General features: G+C 36.0%; 1 protein-coding gene across 1 annotated transcript in view; it reads left to right on the top strand.

The window, feature by feature from the left end:
* LOC149785667 (pleckstrin homology domain-containing family F member 2-like) overlaps positions 1 to 18,645 on the top strand; it is a 37,983-nt gene extending 19,338 nt beyond the window's left edge. The window contains exons 5-9 of the mRNA XM_089979494.1: positions 2,725 to 2,850; positions 5,340 to 5,455; positions 6,884 to 7,022; positions 10,349 to 10,449; positions 13,430 to 18,645. Coding sequence (XP_089835620.1) covers positions 2,725 to 2,850; positions 5,340 to 5,455; positions 6,884 to 7,022; positions 10,349 to 10,449; positions 13,430 to 13,468 — 521 coding nt within the window. The 3' untranslated portion in view covers positions 13,469 to 18,645. The remainder of the gene's footprint in view (positions 1 to 2,724; positions 2,851 to 5,339; positions 5,456 to 6,883; positions 7,023 to 10,348; positions 10,450 to 13,429) is intronic.
* The last annotated feature ends 223 nt before the right edge of the window (positions 18,646 to 18,868 follow it).

Genomic DNA, 18,868 nt, shown 5'->3' with positions numbered 1-18,868 from the left:
TATACTCCAGTGTCTAGTATTGACAGTGTCTGTGTATACAAATGAATGCCCTACTCATATATCCAGTAGTGACTTGAGTCTTTGTGTGCAAGCTAATGCCATACTCCAATTTCTATGCAAGTTAATGCCACACTCCACTGTCCAGTAGTGACAGAGTCTGCATATGCAAGATAATGCCATTCTCCACTGTCCAGTAGTGACAGAGTCTGCATATGCAACTCTATTGTCTAGTATTGGCAATGTCTGTGTATGTAAGTTAATGCCCTAGTACTGCATTATCCAGTAGTGACTTGAGTCTTGGTATGCAAGTTGATGCCATATTCCACTGTCTATACAATATAATGCCATACTCCACTGTCCAGTAGTGACTGAGTCTGCATATGCAAATTAATGCCACACTCCACTGGCAATTCAAGTTAATGCCATATGCCACTGTCGAGTAATATCAAAGTCAGCATATGCAAGTTAATGCCACACTCCACTGTCTATGCAAGATAATGCCATACTCCACTGTCCAGTAGTGGCAAAATCTGCATATGCAAGTTAATGCCATACTTAACTGTCCTGTAGTGACTGTGTCAGCATATGCAAGTTAACGCTATACTCCAGTGTCTAGTATTGGCAGTGTCTGTGTATGCAAGTTAATGCCCTTTTCCATTGTCCATTTGTGACTTGAGTCTTGGTATGCAAGTTACTGCCATACTCCACTGTCCAGTGTCCAGTGGTGACAGAGTCTGCATATGCAAGATAATGCCATTCTCCACTGTCCAGTAGTGACAGAGTCTGCATATGCAGCTCCATTGTCTAGTATTGGCAATGTATGTGTATGCAAGTTAATGCCCTAGTACTCCATTGTCCAGTAGTGACTTGAGTCTTGGTATGCAAGTTAATGCCATACTCCACTGTCCAGTAGTGGCAAAGTCTGGATATGCAAGTCAATGCCATACTTAACTGTCCTGTAGTGACAGAGTTTGCATATGCAAGTTAATGCTATACCCCAGTGTCTAGTATTGGCAGTGTCTATGTATACAAATTAATGGCCTACTCCATTGTCCAGTAGTGACTTGAGTCTTGGTATGAAGTTAATGCCATACTCCACTGTATAGTAGTGACAGAATCTGCTTATGCAAGTTAATTCCTACTCCACTGTCTATGCAAGTTAATGCCAGACTCCACTGTCCAGTAGTGACAAAGTCTGCATATGCAAGTTAATGCCTACTCCACTGCCTATGCAAGTTAATGCCTACTCCACTGGCAATGCAAGTTAATGCCATACTCCACTGTCCAGTAATGACAAAGTCTGCATATACAAGTTAATGCCTACTCCACTGCCTATGCAAGTTAATGCCTACTCCACTGTCAATGCAAGTTAATGCCATACTCCACTGTCCAGTAGTGACAAAGTCTTCATATACAAGTTAATGCCATACTCCACTGTCTATGCAAGTTAATGCCATACTCCACTGTCCAGTAGTGGCAAAGTCTGCATATACAAGTTAATGCCATATTTAACTGTCCTGTTGTGACACTGAGTCTGCATGCGCAAGTTAATGCTATACTCCAGTGTCTAGTATTGGCAGTGTATGTATATGCAAGTTAATGTCCTACTCTATTGTCCATTTGTGACTTGAATCTTGGTATGCAAGTAAATGCCATACTACACTGTCCAGTAGTGACAGAGTCTGCATATGAAAGTTAATGACATACTCCATTATGCAGTAGTGACAGTCTGCATGTGCAAGTTAATGATGTACTCCACTGTCCAGTAGTGAGTCCACATATGCAAGTTAATGCCATGTGCCATTATCCAGTAATGACAGTCTGCATATACAAGTTAATGCTTTACTCCAGTGTCCAGTAGTAACAATTAAGCGTAATTTGTGAACCAGTCATAAATGATGGAAAGTGGATGCTAACTGAATTCTAATTTTATATTTATGTTGAATTTAAAGTCAGAAACTTTGTGTATTTTTGTTCCTCACCATGATAGTTATTGGGACGTGTGTGTGTGTACATGTCTGTAATGATATATGAAATTACTAAGTCTTCCAACTTGTTTCATTTGGAACTGTAATAATTTCTTTTAAGAAAACAGGTGTTCTATTTTCATTGTTCAGATTTTGACTTCTCAGTTATTGGCTTGTATGACTAAATGACGTAAGCTCAGTTGTACAGTATCAGCACCTTGGGTCATGCTTATTGATCCCCTGCCCCACCTCTCCCCTTGTTGTTACCAGAAAATCCACTTTGTGTCATAAACCGCACCACCACTGTCTGGAAAGTTGGGCAGTTTATATTCGTTTAGTGTTATTAATTGACAGGTCTGTGATTTTTTTCTGTAGTAAACCTGTTTAATAAAAAATTTAATGGAATCAAGGTTGATGGAAAAAAGTCATTAGTAGCCCAACATACTGCCTCTTTATACTTTACACTGGTTCCCATACGTTGGGGAAGGGGTTGGGGATGACATGTTATTAAAATTGGTGCCAAAGAAACCACCAGTCTGAAGGGTTACTAATTTCACACAGCAATGAGTGATTGTTTATCTTGGATATTTTCATCTTTTACAAACATATCACTTTTATAAGTATCATAAACCAGTGATAATATAACTAATTTTATAAATGTGCCATTTCTTTTTCATTTCATTCTATGTTCAGATACATTCATAACATTTATGTCTATGGTCTTTATATATCTCCTACAAGGCCTAATTTCTTTCAGATTTGCGTAATGGCTGGAAGATCATAAGTCCAAGCAAGTCTTTTGTGGTGTATGCAGCAACAGCAGTGGAGAAACAACAATGGATTTCACACATCAAGAAATGCATCAATAATTTACTTCTGAAACGTTTGTAGCATTTTCTTCTCAGTAAATGATCAGTATTCATGAATAGACTGCCCTAGATATTGTAACCTTTTGACCTCCTTTTCTTTTCATTCCCAATAGGAGATACTTGTTGTTAACTCAAAACACTACAGTATTAATGCATGTTTATCCATAGAACTAACTTTAGGTTTGATCATGGTAAAAAGCTGACAAGTTTGCTGACTCTTCAGTGCTCAAAGACCGCCTCTGGTAGCCTAGTGTTAGATCATTCACCTTGGATGTGGGAGGTAACGGGTTTGAACCTCAGCCGAGTCATACTAAAGACTTAAGAAAAATTGTACTATCAGCTGCCTCACTAGGCGCTCAGCATTAAGAGGTTAGCATTAGTATTGATCAGCCTGGTGTCAGGATAATGTGACTGGGTGGGACATCATAGGACATATTGCCCTAGATCTAGGCATCACTATTAAACTGCCACACTGCAGACATCATTGCGATATGACTGAAAAATTGTTAAAGGTACGTTAAAAATCCAAATCACACACTTGCTCGCACGCATACACACACACACACACAGAGTTCTCAGATGACCTCCTTAACTTGCTAATTGATAATAAAATACTAACCTGTTGACCATTGTAAATAACCATGAATTTGTTAACTAGAGCAATACATATTAATTATGCCTTTATTTTGGGAAATTATTTATTTTCAGACTCTATTAAAACAGGTAAAATTGATATGATATGAAAGTTGGGAGAAAGTTTACAGAAGTCAGGTGAACAATATTTGGCCCACTTGAGCTCTTGTTTTTATTATCATTCAACATGAAAATAACTAAATGCAGCTACCTGGATTGATGATGTGTAGATGATACTTCAGATTCAACATTTTCCAGGAAGATTTGAAGCTATGGCCCTTGTGGACAGAGATGTAGGTCCCTAATATTGGAGTGGGGATATTATGGCTGTTGTTGACTGAGACATAGGTCATAAATACCCTAATATTGGAATGGGGCCATTGTAGGGCAAATATGGCTGATTCAGTTCCCTTAGATAGTACTGCTAATGTTTCGCCAAATTACTACACTTTCATTGTATGACCGGCAAAACATTGATGCAGTCTATGAATGAAATAAGATAAAATTTTGAAACTATAAAAATGATGTACAGCATGGATTGTTTTGAGAAAAATTTCCAATGTCATTTAATCAGCCATTCTAGTTGAATTTGTCAATCATTTTTGGAATGTTGTCTGTTGTGCATGTTTACACACTTTCATGTAAGCACCAATTTTCAGTCACAAAGGATTTTAAAAACCGGTATCATAATCTTAATACAATGCTGCACAATGCTTTTTCGTAGCCCTGTTGTTAATAATATTTCCCAGAAATATATGTCATAAATTCAAGCACATAATTATCAGATTAACAATTCTTAACTTTCAAAAGTGGAACTAGATGGATTCAATTAGGCTAAGAATGAAAAATGTAGCTTTTTATACTGAAGTCTGTCTAAAAATATTGCCATTTACCCCATTTTGTCAAACTGAATACATCTACCATACAAAACCTGATTACTAAATGAGGTCACATTATTAGTATATGTTAAATTTTGTATCTTACTTCTGTAACCTGTCATTTCATTTTTAAAATCATTTTCTGGTTTTTCCACAATTTTCACAAAACTACCAACCCTCCAGATTCGTAATTAGTGAAAAGTGGGAAAAAAATTTAGTGAGTTTTGAACACAATTAGTGAAAAATTATATCATGACACTAATTCCATCCACTTTGATGGTCAGTACTGCAATATATGAAAATCCCAAAATAAAAATAAAGCATTATTTACACTGTCAGATTACATGTTCAAATTTATTTGCTGCCAAATTTACTGATATTCACAAACTTCACTCTATTTGTTATGATAGAATGCTGTGGCAGACTTGAACTTCATCAATTAGGTTATGGTAAATTGGTTTTCAAAACAGTTCATGCTTCTTACCTGCTGGTTAATCTTGGTGACTAAAATTGGCTAGTATGCAGTGATGATTTTATTCTTCAAATTTGAAGTGGAATTCCACTTTTCTCCTGGCCTGAACTGGATTTTCTTCAGTATGGTCCATTGTTTTTCTGTGATCTCTGATGATAGTTGCCAGTGATCACCAGTCAGTATCATGTGAAGAAAGCTAAGAATCTTTGCAGTGAACTATGAGATATAACACTCATCCCATTTGATTTAATTGATAATAGATTCACAGATACTCATTCATTATTATTGTAACATTTTCCTTTAGAATCTGATTAAACTTCAAAATTTGCAGTTTTATTATAGAATGAAGAAAATGTATTTTAATTTGAAAAAATCCACTAGTTTTCCTTTCAGACCCCTTTAAAACAGTATGAGTAAAGTCGGAAAATTTTCATTCTTTATTTACGTTCATGAATCACAACAGCTTGGATTACCTTTATTTACATTCTTGAATCACAACCACTTGGATTACCTGTTACAGGTGGTATCAGCCAGCCTCCCTCTACAGAGAATGACTCCCCTGTGTGGGTGCCTGATGCATCAGTGGATAAATGTATGCATTGTCGTGCCTCAACCTTTACTGTCCTGAATAGAAGGGTAAGTCCATAGCTATTATCATCAGTACTGACACAGCTACCACTACTACAATAACACAGTCAGCACTATCCCCTGAGCCACCACTGTCACCGGCTTAATAGATGGGTAAGTTTATTGCTGTCATCGTCATCTTTACTGTCACCACCATTACCAGTGGTACAATTAACACTACCACCACTGATGTACTATTGCTGTGTTGAACAGACATGTAAGTCTGTTGCTAACATCACCACCACTGATGACACCACTGCCAACATCACAAGTACTGTTGTTTCAGCACCATCACCATTTTGAAAAGGTCAGCACTAATTTCTACAACTGTTTCTCTGCCACCTTTACCCTTACTGTGCTGAGCCACTGAATATAGGAATAGAGACATAAAGGGATGGAAGGGGAGGAAACTCACCTATTGGAGTTGTTATGCCCATAGTGAGGTGGGGCTTGGGTGGGTTTGTGTATGAACCTACAAACCGAAATAGGTGAAATTTTTAGGTTACTATAGATAGAAAAGTATGGGATTAAACCCAACTAATTATATCATAAAAATTAAAATAAATACAAACCTCAGTAAAAATTACTTTCTTCAAAATTATTTTGGTAATTTTTAGGGAGAATACCTAATATTTCAGTAAGCTTTAGAAAGAGGGTGTGTCTTTAAAGCTCAAACCAGTTTCATCTTGTTGGGAGGGGGAGAGGGGTATGCAAGGTGTCCACAAAAAAGAGGTTCTTACTAAGGATACTCTCTAATGTACATGTTAGGAAACAAGACTTATTGTGGACATGGCACAACCAGCCAAAATATTGCTGTATATCTCTGATGCACACCAGTAAAAAATGTTTTCTTTTATACCAAGGAATAAAGCTGTGGGGGAATTTACTAATTATGCATTGAAGCCTCTGTGGTGAAGTAAAAATATCTCTGATACACACCATTTTTTAACATATTTAATTGTTTGCAAGGAAAAGACTTTGGTATAAGAAAAACATGTCTTGAAAAAAGCACGCCTAGGTTCACTTGTATTGTGAATTTTTTTTAAGTTGTTTTATATTCAGTATGATTTTTCACAAATTATGTTAAATGTATATTTTTTATTTTTACTTTTAATGATGTGTGAGTTTGGAGCCATATCTCTTATTCAGATGCCTGGACCATCATCTTAATATTTCCTATACCACTGTAATAAAAGTGAGCCATGGTGGCATACTGCTTATGCTGTAATGGTCCCTATATTTTTGTTTTTTAAGTAACCCATATCAGTAATATTTAACTATTGTAATTTGGATCAAAAATGGCGTGGAAATGGGTCTGGTTTTATTTGCAAGAAACAGAGTTTTTACTGTCATTTTGACAGCTATGCTTTTTTGTGATGTATGTTTTGTCCAACTTACACATGAATGCCATAATTGTGTAATTTTTCTTTCTTTCAGCATCACTGTAGGAGGTGTGGGATGGTGGTCTGTAGTGCCTGCTCAGAGAGACGTTGGCTTCTTCCTCAGCAGTCCTCAAAGCCATTACGAGTCTGTCTGACCTGTTATGAAAAACTGTCCAGTGCCAAGAACATGTCAGGTTAGCTAATAACTTATAATTACATTGGTAATCCATGTAATGTTTATTGCTGCTACTCAGCACACTGCAGATTAATGTACCCACAATGACAGTGTTACAAGAAACTGTTAAGTTTCAGTGCCAAGAACATGTCAGTTTATATGTAATAATACACAGTAACATCTATCATCGACGTAACACTTATTGATATTGCACCAACCTCTATAAATAGATATACCCACAATAACATTTGCAAAGCACATAGTTATTTGTTCCTGCTCATTGCTCTGTAAATGTACCCTCACTGCCATCCATGTAGAGTTTATTGTTCCAGCTCAACCCTCTGTAAATAGATATATCCACAGTAACATCTGTCATCCATGTAAAGTTTATTGTTCCTGCTCAGCTCTCTGATATAGATGTACCTACAGTAATATCTGTCATCCATATAAGGTTTATTGACCCTGCTTAGCACTGTGCAGATAGATGTACCCACAATAACATCTGTCATCCACATGAAGTTTTTTGATCCTACCCAGCTCTATTTAGATTGAAGCACTGTCATCCATGTAGGGATTATTGATCCTGCTTAGCTATTTGCACATAGATGTACCCACAATAACATCTGTCATCCACATAAAGTTTATTGATCCCACTTCTCTTTAGATTGATGTACCCACAGTAACATGGCATCTATATAAGGTTTATTGATCCTGTTTAGCACATTGCACATAGATGTACCCACAATAACATCTGTCATCCACATAAAGTTTATTGATCCCACGTCTCTTTAGATTGATGTACCCACAGTAACATGTCATCTATATAAGGTTTATTGATCCTGTTTAGCACATTGCACATAGATGTACCCACAATAAAATCTGTCATTCACATAAAGTTTATTGATCATGCTTAGCACTCTGCAGATAGATGTACCCACAATAATATGTCATCCATATAAGGTTTTTTGATCCTGATTAGCACTTTGTAGATTGATGTACCCACGATAACATGTCATTCACATAAAGTTTATTGATCCTGCTTAGCCCACTGTAGATAAATGTACCCACAGTAACATCTGTCATCCATGTAAAGTTTATTGATCCTGCTTAACCCACTGTAGATAAATGTACCCACAGTAACATCTGTCATTCACATAAAGTTTATTGATCCTGCTTAGCCCACTGTAGATAAATGTACCCACAGTAACATCTGTCATCCATGTAAAGTTTATTGATCCTGCTTAGCCCACTGTAGATAAATGTACCCACAATAACATCTGTCATCCACATAAAGTTTGTTGATCCTGCTTAGCCCACTGTAGATAGATGTACCCACAATAACATCTGTCATCCACATCAAGTTTATTGCTCCTGCTTAGCCCTCTGTAGATAGATGTACCCACAATAACATCTGTCATCCATGTAAAGTTTATTGATCCTGCTTAGCCCACTGTAGATAGATGTACCCACAATAACATCTGTCATCCATGTAAAGTTTATTGATATCTGCTTAGCCCAATGTAGATAAATGTACCCACAATAACATGTGTCATTCATGTAAAGTTTATTGATCCTGCATAGCCCTCTGTAGATAGATGTACCCACAATAACATCTGTCATCCACATCAAGTTTATTGATCCTGCTCACCATAGATAGATCTACCGGTAATAGATAAAGATAGTGAGGTACACCATTGGGTATCTTGACCTCAGAAAGGAAGGGGAAAAGAGGCATTAATGAATTTAAAGTCACAAAGTCTTACAGAATTAAAACTTAACTGTATCATTGGAAGAAGATTTTTTAAATAAAGCTTTTTGCAGCATGATCAGGTTTTATACAAATCTCTTATGTTGATCATGAAATGTTACATTCAGATCAATGCTTTGAAAAGAACATTATGTCCTTTTTTTAAAAACAGTTTGTAATGATGGTTGATGGAATAACTTAATTCAGTTTAAGATACTGTGTGCAAGCTGTAGGTGGCCATTGGGATAGAACAAAATAACTGCTGTATTACATTTTTTTGTATACAGGGACTGTGTGTACACACTTTCTGAAAGAGAAATTCATCATATCTTGTGGATGAATACAAATCTACTAGACTGACACAACTGACTATGCATGTTTAAAATGCATATAAACAGGGTGACTGTACATTTCAACTGTAATATATAACCACCATGTTCAGCTATGCAGTTTGGCACGCTTTTGTGGGGTTTGATGCTGTTTTTCAGCACATGATATGCTATAGATGGTATTCAGTATATTTGATTGAGGATGCATCTTGGAAGACCCCATGAAGAATCACCAACTCCTGGGAGTTTACTTTTCAAGCTTTTTTAAAATGCCGACATAGGCAGAGCCAAGGCTGAAACCAACACATGCAAAGGTGATATGTTAGCGATCTATAATGGCTGGTGCCTTAGATCACTTGATCACCCAGGTCACAGTGGAGCTATGCAGACATTTTGGCACTGGTATATGTGTATAATCAGAAAGTTAATATGAGGTTTCAGATAAATCCTACATCATGGAATTGGGCATTAGGCACCTAGGGTACAGATTAAAACCCACATGGAATATGACTACAGGTATCTATCAGTGTAATTAGCTTGCATGTACTGACTTGCAGGTAAGACCAACATAGAGGAGTTTGGTGCAGGTCTTGCAGCATGTGTCACCAGCAAATGTTTTCAAGCCTTTTAGTAAAACTGACTGAGGATGGCAAGGACATGTCTGATGCGTGTGCAGGCAGCACATAAATTGTAACTGTAAGGAATACCTTTATTTAAAATAAATGGGGAGGGGGTATGCTGTTTACAGATGCAGCCATAATGAAAAGGGAGGATTTAGTAAATATTCTAGTTATTGTTTTAAGTAAGAATTGATGGAGCTTTTTTTTGTAATGAACCAGTGAAGCTGGAGATACATGATCATCCAAATACAAAAGCTATGAATACATGATTGTTTTGCATAACAACCAAAGTCAGTCTGGAGATGCACCTGGCAACATTTGTATTGAGCTTATATATTTTTGGATATAATGAACACAGGATGAAGTTGGTGACTTGTTTGGCTTTTTGGTGTAGATAGTGTGTATGTTTTTTTCTCAGCTCTTTGGTGTAAAGAATATGTTTTTCATGTATAACAAACATGGGATGAACTGGTGATTTGTTCAGCACTTTGGTGTAAAGATTATGTTTTTAAGGTATAACCAACATGGGATGAGCTGGTGATTTGTTCAGCTCTTTGGTGTAAAGAGTATGTTTTTCACGTATAACAAACATGGGATGAGCTGGTCATTTGTTAAACTCTTTGATGTAAAGAGTGTGTATGTTTTTCAGGTATAACCAACACGGGAGGATCAGGTGATTCATCCGGTGAGGACTCATCTGAAGAGGATGAGGAAGCAGGAGGGGACTCCAAAGCAATGAATGCAGAGCATGTACATACAATGTCTCTCTCTATTTCTTCCTGATACTCTCGATTACAGCAGGAAATTCTTTGCTCTCAAAAAATTTACTATTAAACGGACAGAAGTTCAAGCCACAAGATTGTCTGAGTACAAGTTAAAGACACTGAGATGCATAAAACATGGCTAAGAAACTGAATCAGAACATTAGGTTTGAAATTATGCCAAATTATATCCAAGGTTTAGAATCAAATGGTTTGAAAAGAAGCAACCAAAGGCAGCTGTTTTTGTTTTTGTTCTTTTATACATCAGCTGTGTAGGTGGTGGTTTAAAATGGTATGTTCATGTCTGTCCATCATGTGTCTGTTAATAATTTGGTTTTCATATAATAACTCGTGTTTTTCTTCACTCAGCCTCATCATACTTTGTAGGTAGGTAACCTAAAATTAGACAAAAATCATGATTTGAGGTACCAAAAATATCAATAATTCAAGGTCACAAAACAACCAGAGCCAATTGTTTTTCATGCAATAACATTAGTTCTGGTTCACATATCATCACCAAACATTGTGGGTAGATTGCTAATGCAATACAAAGATCCTGGTTGATTGGTAATTGGAACATTGTTGGAGAGGGGATAATTGTAACAAAATAGTTTCCATGCAATAAAATGAGGTTTGTTGAAGAGATGTGCAGCAAAATTTGTAGTTAGACTGCCCTTACATTTGTCAGGAAGCCTATTAATTAGGGAGTCTGAAGGTCAAAGGACAAGGCCAGAGTAATAAGTAGATCTGACAGGAACTTAATAATTGATCATGTTCTAGTGATATTTTGGAATTCCTAGTCTTCTTACTTTATTAACCTATCAGATAAAGCATTACATTTCATTTTAGCAGGAGTTATTGCTAGAAACATTACTTTACAGCTTATTATACTCTTAGGGAACATGAATCTTAGGGAACATGTATCTGTTCATGGACACACGCACACACTTAATAGTTATGTTTATGTATTTTATACTGTTACACTTCATTCTTTTACTGTGCCTGAATAACTCATAAACCCACTTAAACTGCTGGGGTAGGTGTTGATCCAATTATTTTCTTTTAAAAATTAGTTGTAAAATAGGTCCCTACTTGATGAATGTGAGTAAAGTTGCAATTAAAATTGGTAAATTAAACATTGATTTATCACTCATTTTATAATCAAAACAGTGTTTAGCACCCAGAAATTGAATCGGTCATGAAATTTACATTATTTGTGGAGTTTTCTTTCTAAAATGATCATGAAAATAATATATGACAAAATATTGATAAGTGAAATTGTAAAAGAAAATGCATACTAGTGACAAATACTTTTAGAAATATTATTAATTAGAATGAATTATCAACTTGTGTTTAAGTTTATTTTTTAATTCTGTTTCATTTTTATCATCATAAATGTGATCTGCCTTCATTTATTAAAATGTTGAAAGTATCTACTGGCCATTACATTATTATTTTTGTGCCATAACCAAGTGAAGACGGTAGAATAAAATGTTTTTAAAAGACATCAAAATCCTTTTTGTATAAGAGCTATCATCATGGGTTAAGTCAGTTCATTTTCAGATGAGCAGTCAAACACTGTTTTAAATATTACTAGCTGTAATGGTCATAGACTAATAGAGAATATGGAAAATCAAAATCTGAATACATCAATAAGATTGATTCTGCTACAGGATGTTAAAGCAAGAATGAGTAATTTCTCAACCAAACAAGATTATAAACCCTGCTACCTGGCCTTGGTCACAGCACTTTCTGAACCTATTATGGCTTTTTAGTGGAATCTTCCATCCTAGAACATTCTGGGTTGAATACAAGATAAATCGTTTACTAAAATTATAATAAAGAATGTGACAAACATCAGGTACAATAGGTTATTCTGTGTGGGAATTCCAGTGTCCCAGACTCAGACTAAAATAAATATGTGTACATTACTAATAATTTGAATACTAAATCTACAATCATAGGGAAAATATTAGCTTTGTATTCTTTATTTACCAAAATCAAAACAACCTTAGGTTCCATAATCAGGTAAACAAAGAACTTGATTTTGGACAAGGTCAGATCCAAAATAGAGTTATACATAACATATAATCACGGAGAAAAGAAAACAACCCAACAAACAATACAAATTAAATACACATAACAAGACTTCTGTTCATGTCTTGTTGGTCCAGAATGAAAATGGTGCCAATCTGATATCTAGTATAGTTGCTACATATTGCTACTCTTAAATGGAAAGTCATTTTGACATGGGGTTTTCATCAGTAGAATTCATTTGGTGTCTGGCTGGTTCTAAATGAAAATGATGTAGGTGGCCATCTTAAAAATATTGTTATATTTTATTCCATTGAATGGTTACATCAACATAGGCTTTTCACCAATATACTTCTTATGATACCTAGTTGGCTCTGAAGGAGAATGGTGCCAAACATGCATACAGTATGACTACCATGATGGCTGTCTTGACAATCTTGCTGTCACTACTTCCCCTGAAAGACTTGTCATACTAAAATGGGTTTTTCACCATAGACTTCTAATGATTTCTTGATCCTAAAGGAAAATGTTGCCAGTCTGAAAACCAATATGTCTACCAGAGCATCTAATTTTAAAATCTTGTTATTGCTGAAGAAACTACATTAGAGATGCAGTTAAAATGAAGAAATGGTTTTATTAATTTCTGAAAATTCTTTTTGCCATATAGAGTGTCAGTCCTTTTTAAGAACTATTGTTATGTAAATGACATAATTAATGTATCTAAAATTATTCAGTGGTTTGTTATACTCATTCATAAATGTGATCAAGGATAACTCTATTTTAGGATATTTTAATCTTTGAAGAAATATATTTTAAATTATGATTTAAATTTGCTAAACATCACGACTGCTAAAACAACATAATGTCAGGTGCATGTTAAAATTGCAAGATTGCTGTTCTTCTCTATCATGCATACATTGTTTTCTTTGTTTCAGGACAACTTTAAAAGCTACAGTATTTCTCCCCTGGTCTAGCCACCTCATCTGTGGGCAACATTATTGTACCAACCTGTTACCAGCAGGGAGCATGCTGTATCATTCCCCTAGACTTTGTACTATTAACTTGATTAAATGATTGAGCACAGTAAAGGGTTTGACATTAATTTCTTATTGCCACAGAATATGGAGGATAGAAGTGACTTTTTCTTTGTGCGTGAGAGTGCTCTGAAACCATTAATATTCTTTTTTTGATAAATCCAGTTAATTTAGACAAGTAATGTAAGGAATCTGTAAAGTATGTGATTGAGCATGATTACAGGATATTCACACTGGACTTCGTGATCAAGCCATGATGTGGACACTTTACTGTGCAGTCAACTGCTGAGACACTTTAAGAGTTTTGTAGAAGAGGAGGACAGACAAAGTATGCAGTGAAAATATTTGTGATTAATTAAGACATAAGACATTGTGGACACAGTCATGGTTGACACAATCATTGTTGATTTAGCTTTCTAAAAACTTAGGTATCTAATTATTTTGACAGGGCTTCAGATTTACATTATTTGAGTATATTTGCATTCACTTGGGTATTTTGATGTATGATTTTTGTTGATTTTGTATTGTATGGCACAGAAACAGAAGGTTATATATAGCCAAGACAATTGGAATAAAGTGCCCATGTTCAAGGACGCACCATGATAGCTGTCCCAGGCTGATCCATGGGTAGGATTCAAAACTGCACCATTTTGGTTGAGATAGTTCAGTATGCTAACCACTGAGCCACTGTGCTTCCTCTTTAACTTGTATATTAGATAGCTGTTGGCTACATGAAAATAACTAATGTCGTTACGTGCTTGTAAGTCTAATCCAACTACAAACAACATAAACCCTGATATACCATTGCATAATTATGTAGCATATCAGTGTCTGTGTTGTTTGTTCTACTGATTACTCCCAACCGCATTGACCCAATTCTGCCAGGACATTGTGCGACAGCAGATCTAGGTCTGTGCAGTTGAATGTGGCTTATAAGTGAGTATATGCAGTAAATTAGAGGAAAGGTTTGTAGAAATTTTGTGGCAAAATGTAGTTTAACATCAAATGATGAAGTCTGAGGCTTAGCTTGACAGAAACATGATGAAACAAAATTGCAAAATTGAACAATACATTCTGTGTTCAACAAAATGTTCATATTGGGATTTTTTTTCTCCATTCATTTATAGTTCCAAGTGAACCATGGCCTGTTTTGTGGTCTTGATTGGTTTAATTGGGAAGAAGCTTGCCTCAGACATGAGAACAGGGGCTTATTAACCATTAAGTAGACTAAGCACATGCTTAGGGCACCAGGGCCAAAGGGGGCACCACAAAGTTGAGAAAAGGGTGAAAAGAAAAAAAAAACGAATGAAGATTTGTAAAAAAAAATTGATAAAACTAGTGCAAATTGATCATAATGTTCTGTATCTTGATCATGGTGCACCCTAGGGTTATCTTCCCAGGTGTACATGGAAAGGAGGGGGGCACCAAGATTTGTCAGTGCTTAGGGCACCAGTGAGCCTTAATCTGCCCCTGCATGAGAAGTGTCATGAGGGGCATCATTCATTCAGTGGTATCATGAGGGGCATCATTCATTCAGTGGTATCATGAGGGGCATCATTCATTCAGTAGTATCATGAGGGGCATAAATTATTCAGTGGTATCATGAGGGGGCATAATTCATTAAATGGTATCACGAGGGGCATAAATCATCAATGATATCATGAGGGGCATCATTCATTCAGTGGCATCAATAGGGCCATCATTCATTCAATATTATCATGAGGGCCATCATTCATTCAGTGGCATCATTAGGGCCATCATTCATTCAGTGGCATCGTTAGAGCTATCATTCAGTGGCATTGATAGGGCCATCATTCATTCATTGAAATTGTTAGGGCCATCATTCATTCACTGGTATCATGAGGGGTATAAATCATTCAGTGGTATCATGATGGCCATCATTCATTCAATTGCATCATTAGGGCCATCGTTCATTCAGTGGTATCATGATGGGCATCATTCATTCAGTGGTATCATGAGGGACATAAATCATTCAGTGGTATCATGATGGCCATCATTCATTCAGTGGTATCATGAGGGCCGTCATTCATTTAGTGGTATAATGAGGGCCATCATTCATTCAATGGCATCATTAGGGCCATCATTCATTCAGTGGTATCATGATGGGCATCATTCATTCAGTGGTATCATGAGGGACATAAATCATTCAGTGGTATCATGAGGGCCATCATTCATTCATTGGTATCATGATGGTAATCATTCATTCAGTGGTATCATGAGGGGCATAAATCATTCAATGGTATCATGAGGGCCATCATTCATTCAGTGGTATCATGATGGTAATCATTCATTCAGTGGTATCATGAGGGGCATAAATCATTCAATGGTATCATGAGGGCCATCATTCATTCAGTGGTATCATGATGGTAATCATTCATTCGGTGGTATCATAAGGGGCATAAATCATTCAATGGTATCATGAGGGCCATCATTCATTCAGTGGTATCATGATGGTAATCATTCATTCAGTGGTATCATAAGGGGCATAATTCATTCAGTGGTATCATGAGGGCCATCATTCACTCAGTGGTATCATGATGGCACCATTCACTCAGTCTCAAGATCATGATCACTTTCAATTTGGTAAATTCATCATGTTTTTAAAATTAGCTGATAAAAATTAGGTTAATTTCTGTCACTTTGGGCCCCTTTATATTTGAAGCTATTGAAATTGTGATGCTTTAAGAGTCTGTCAGCACAGGTTAACATCATGAGCGCCTTGTTTATCATCTATAAGTGTTTAGATGTAGACCCCATGTCACACATCTATCATCTGTATGCAGAATATGTGTATTTTAGATTTAAAGCAAATACGGAATGTTAAACTTAGACTGGTACTTTTTCCTTATATTTTTGACAGCTGGCCTGATTATCAGAGAAAGAAAATGTGTTCTGCATTTAGACACCAGCTGGTTGTATGATTTCACTAATTAACTGGTTTATGAACATTAAATATGCAGTGGGATAATTGTTTACAATTTTGGTACCTTTTTCTAATCAGACTTTTTGTTTTCTCTTTTGTGTATTTATGCAAACAGTGCTGTTTATCTGGTACCCTGATTCATATATCCTCCCTCATCGCATTTGTTACCAATATACAGTGGTAAATGGTGATTTTATTAGGCTTGAATAGTTACTATGGAGCTTGATGATTTTGTTGTTGTTGTTGTAGGGTTTAATGCCATTTTTCAGCACACGATAGGCTATACATGGCAGCCAGTATTAATGGTGGAGGAAGAACCCGGGAAAACCCCGGAAAGAACCACCGACCCATGAGAAGCTACTGGCAAGCTTTCTCACATACCCACATTAGCCGAATCCGAGACTCGAACCCATGCAGACAGAGGTGAGATAGCAGTGATCCGTAACAGAGAGCGCTTTAGACGACTTGGCCACTTGGGGCCCCGGAGCTTGATGAAGTTCTACAATTATTGTTGGTGTTGGTCAGGCACACTAACCATCTTTACTCTTATAAGTGCAGTCAAACTTCAAGCACAAACGATCATCATTTGCCATAGCATAAGGCACCTGCAGATCAGGGTCAATGTAGTGCATTCTACCAATTACTCATAACATACTGCACAGACCCAGATCTTCTGGCACATTATGCAACAGCAGATCTGGGTCTGTGCAGTTCACAGTTGGACTTGTTAGTGAGTACATATGGTATCCACAAAAATAATGGTTCATCCACATTTCAAAAGTTAGTTGACAAGGCCTGCGATACATTATGTACGGTAAAAAGCAACCATAACATACACGATCACAGTTGATTAATTGATCAAAGTGAGCCCAGTACCCTGACCAAAGTTCATTAATATCTTAAAAATGGTTTTATATGAATTACACTTTTTTATATGCTATTAAGTAGGTTTCTAGTGCCCATATTCCAAATGGCACAAATTTGTTACCTTTTGTTGTAATGTAAATCAAAGAATTCTAAGATACCCAATTGTTATTATCTGGTTTTTCTTTAAAATAAATGTTTAGTACCGTTATTATTAGCAGTAATTTCATTTATTAAAAAATGTGTTGGCCAGAAATATTATGCTATAAGGAAGAGGAGCCTTTGATATATGAAATGCTGTGCTCAATTTGTTGTTTTGTTTGTAAGATAAAATTGGGCATTGTAATTCTGATGGCAGATGAACTGGTCTGTTGATAGAAAATCTTAGTAAGTGACAACTTTATAACAAATGTACTTGATCACTTTATTATATTTTTCCACCTCACCTGTCTGTTCAGGAAGCATGTTTGCACTTCAGAGTGAAAAGACATACAATAAAACCTAATTTTAGCAACCTCTGCTATGTGTGACCATCTGTGATCTATGACCAGAATTCTTCAAACATCATGCATGCATGCATGTTTCCATGAGCAACCACCTGCCAAACACAACAAGTGACAATATATGTCAACACCATTATGTATGTCTGTATCATAAAACCAGGTATAAATATTACATACCTTTATTTAATCTTTAACATTTTCTCAGTTGTATAAAACTGAATATTACTAATAATGTTTTAAGGAGATATTGTCTCACCTAGCTTTCACTGTAGCATGACAGTGTTGCCTAATATTGTTCATTGGTACACTTGCAGTACATAATGACCAGGGTGAATGAAGTCTCCATATTTTTTCTCATATTAAGTTATTTGTTTTTTCGGATTCGTTAGTTTGATATTTTATGTAAGGGTCTGTTTGGTTTGTTTCTCTATCAGTGTTACTGTTATTAAAACCTGCAAAAAGGCCACACGTGCCATGGATACATATATTCACCTGAGGGCATTTGTTATTGAGCTGATCCCTTTATTATTTATGCACTGGGTGGCAGAATTTGACCTTTGTGTTTAACTAAATTTGTCGAAAAATGTTATTATTGCTGACTTAATAATGTATGGACAAAATAAGGTTTAATTTTTGTTAACTTTCCAGTTCATATGTCATAATGCCAACATACTACATGAGAACATAAGGTAAAAATTAGAATGTTTATGAACAATGTATTTTTTATGGTGTGTGTGTCTGTCTGTATATCTATATATATTTTAACAAGAACTTCTATGACTATTTGAATAAAGAACAAATATCTGTTCTGTTGTTTAGGAATCTTTTCCTTCTTAATCCCACTTGAATTTCAACCTTGAAAACTGTCGTCCCGCCTGCACAGACCTATTAAGAACGACCCATCTGTCTTGAGTGACTACTCTGTTGGCAGAAGGTGTTGTCTCATATGACTGGTTTCACATACTGACAAATGAAATTAATGGATATATTTAGACTTAATAATTAGATGTTCATGCCTTTTTATTGACT

The sequence above is a fragment of the Sinohyriopsis cumingii genome, chromosome 13, assembly GCF_028554795.1.
Source record: "Sinohyriopsis cumingii isolate HCF-2022 chromosome 13, ASM2855479v2, whole genome shotgun sequence".
NCBI classification, from domain to species: Eukaryota; Metazoa; Mollusca; class Bivalvia; order Unionida; family Unionidae; genus Sinohyriopsis; species Sinohyriopsis cumingii.
Note: the sequence above shows the minus strand (reverse complement) of the source record. Positions and strands in the feature narration are given on the sequence as shown.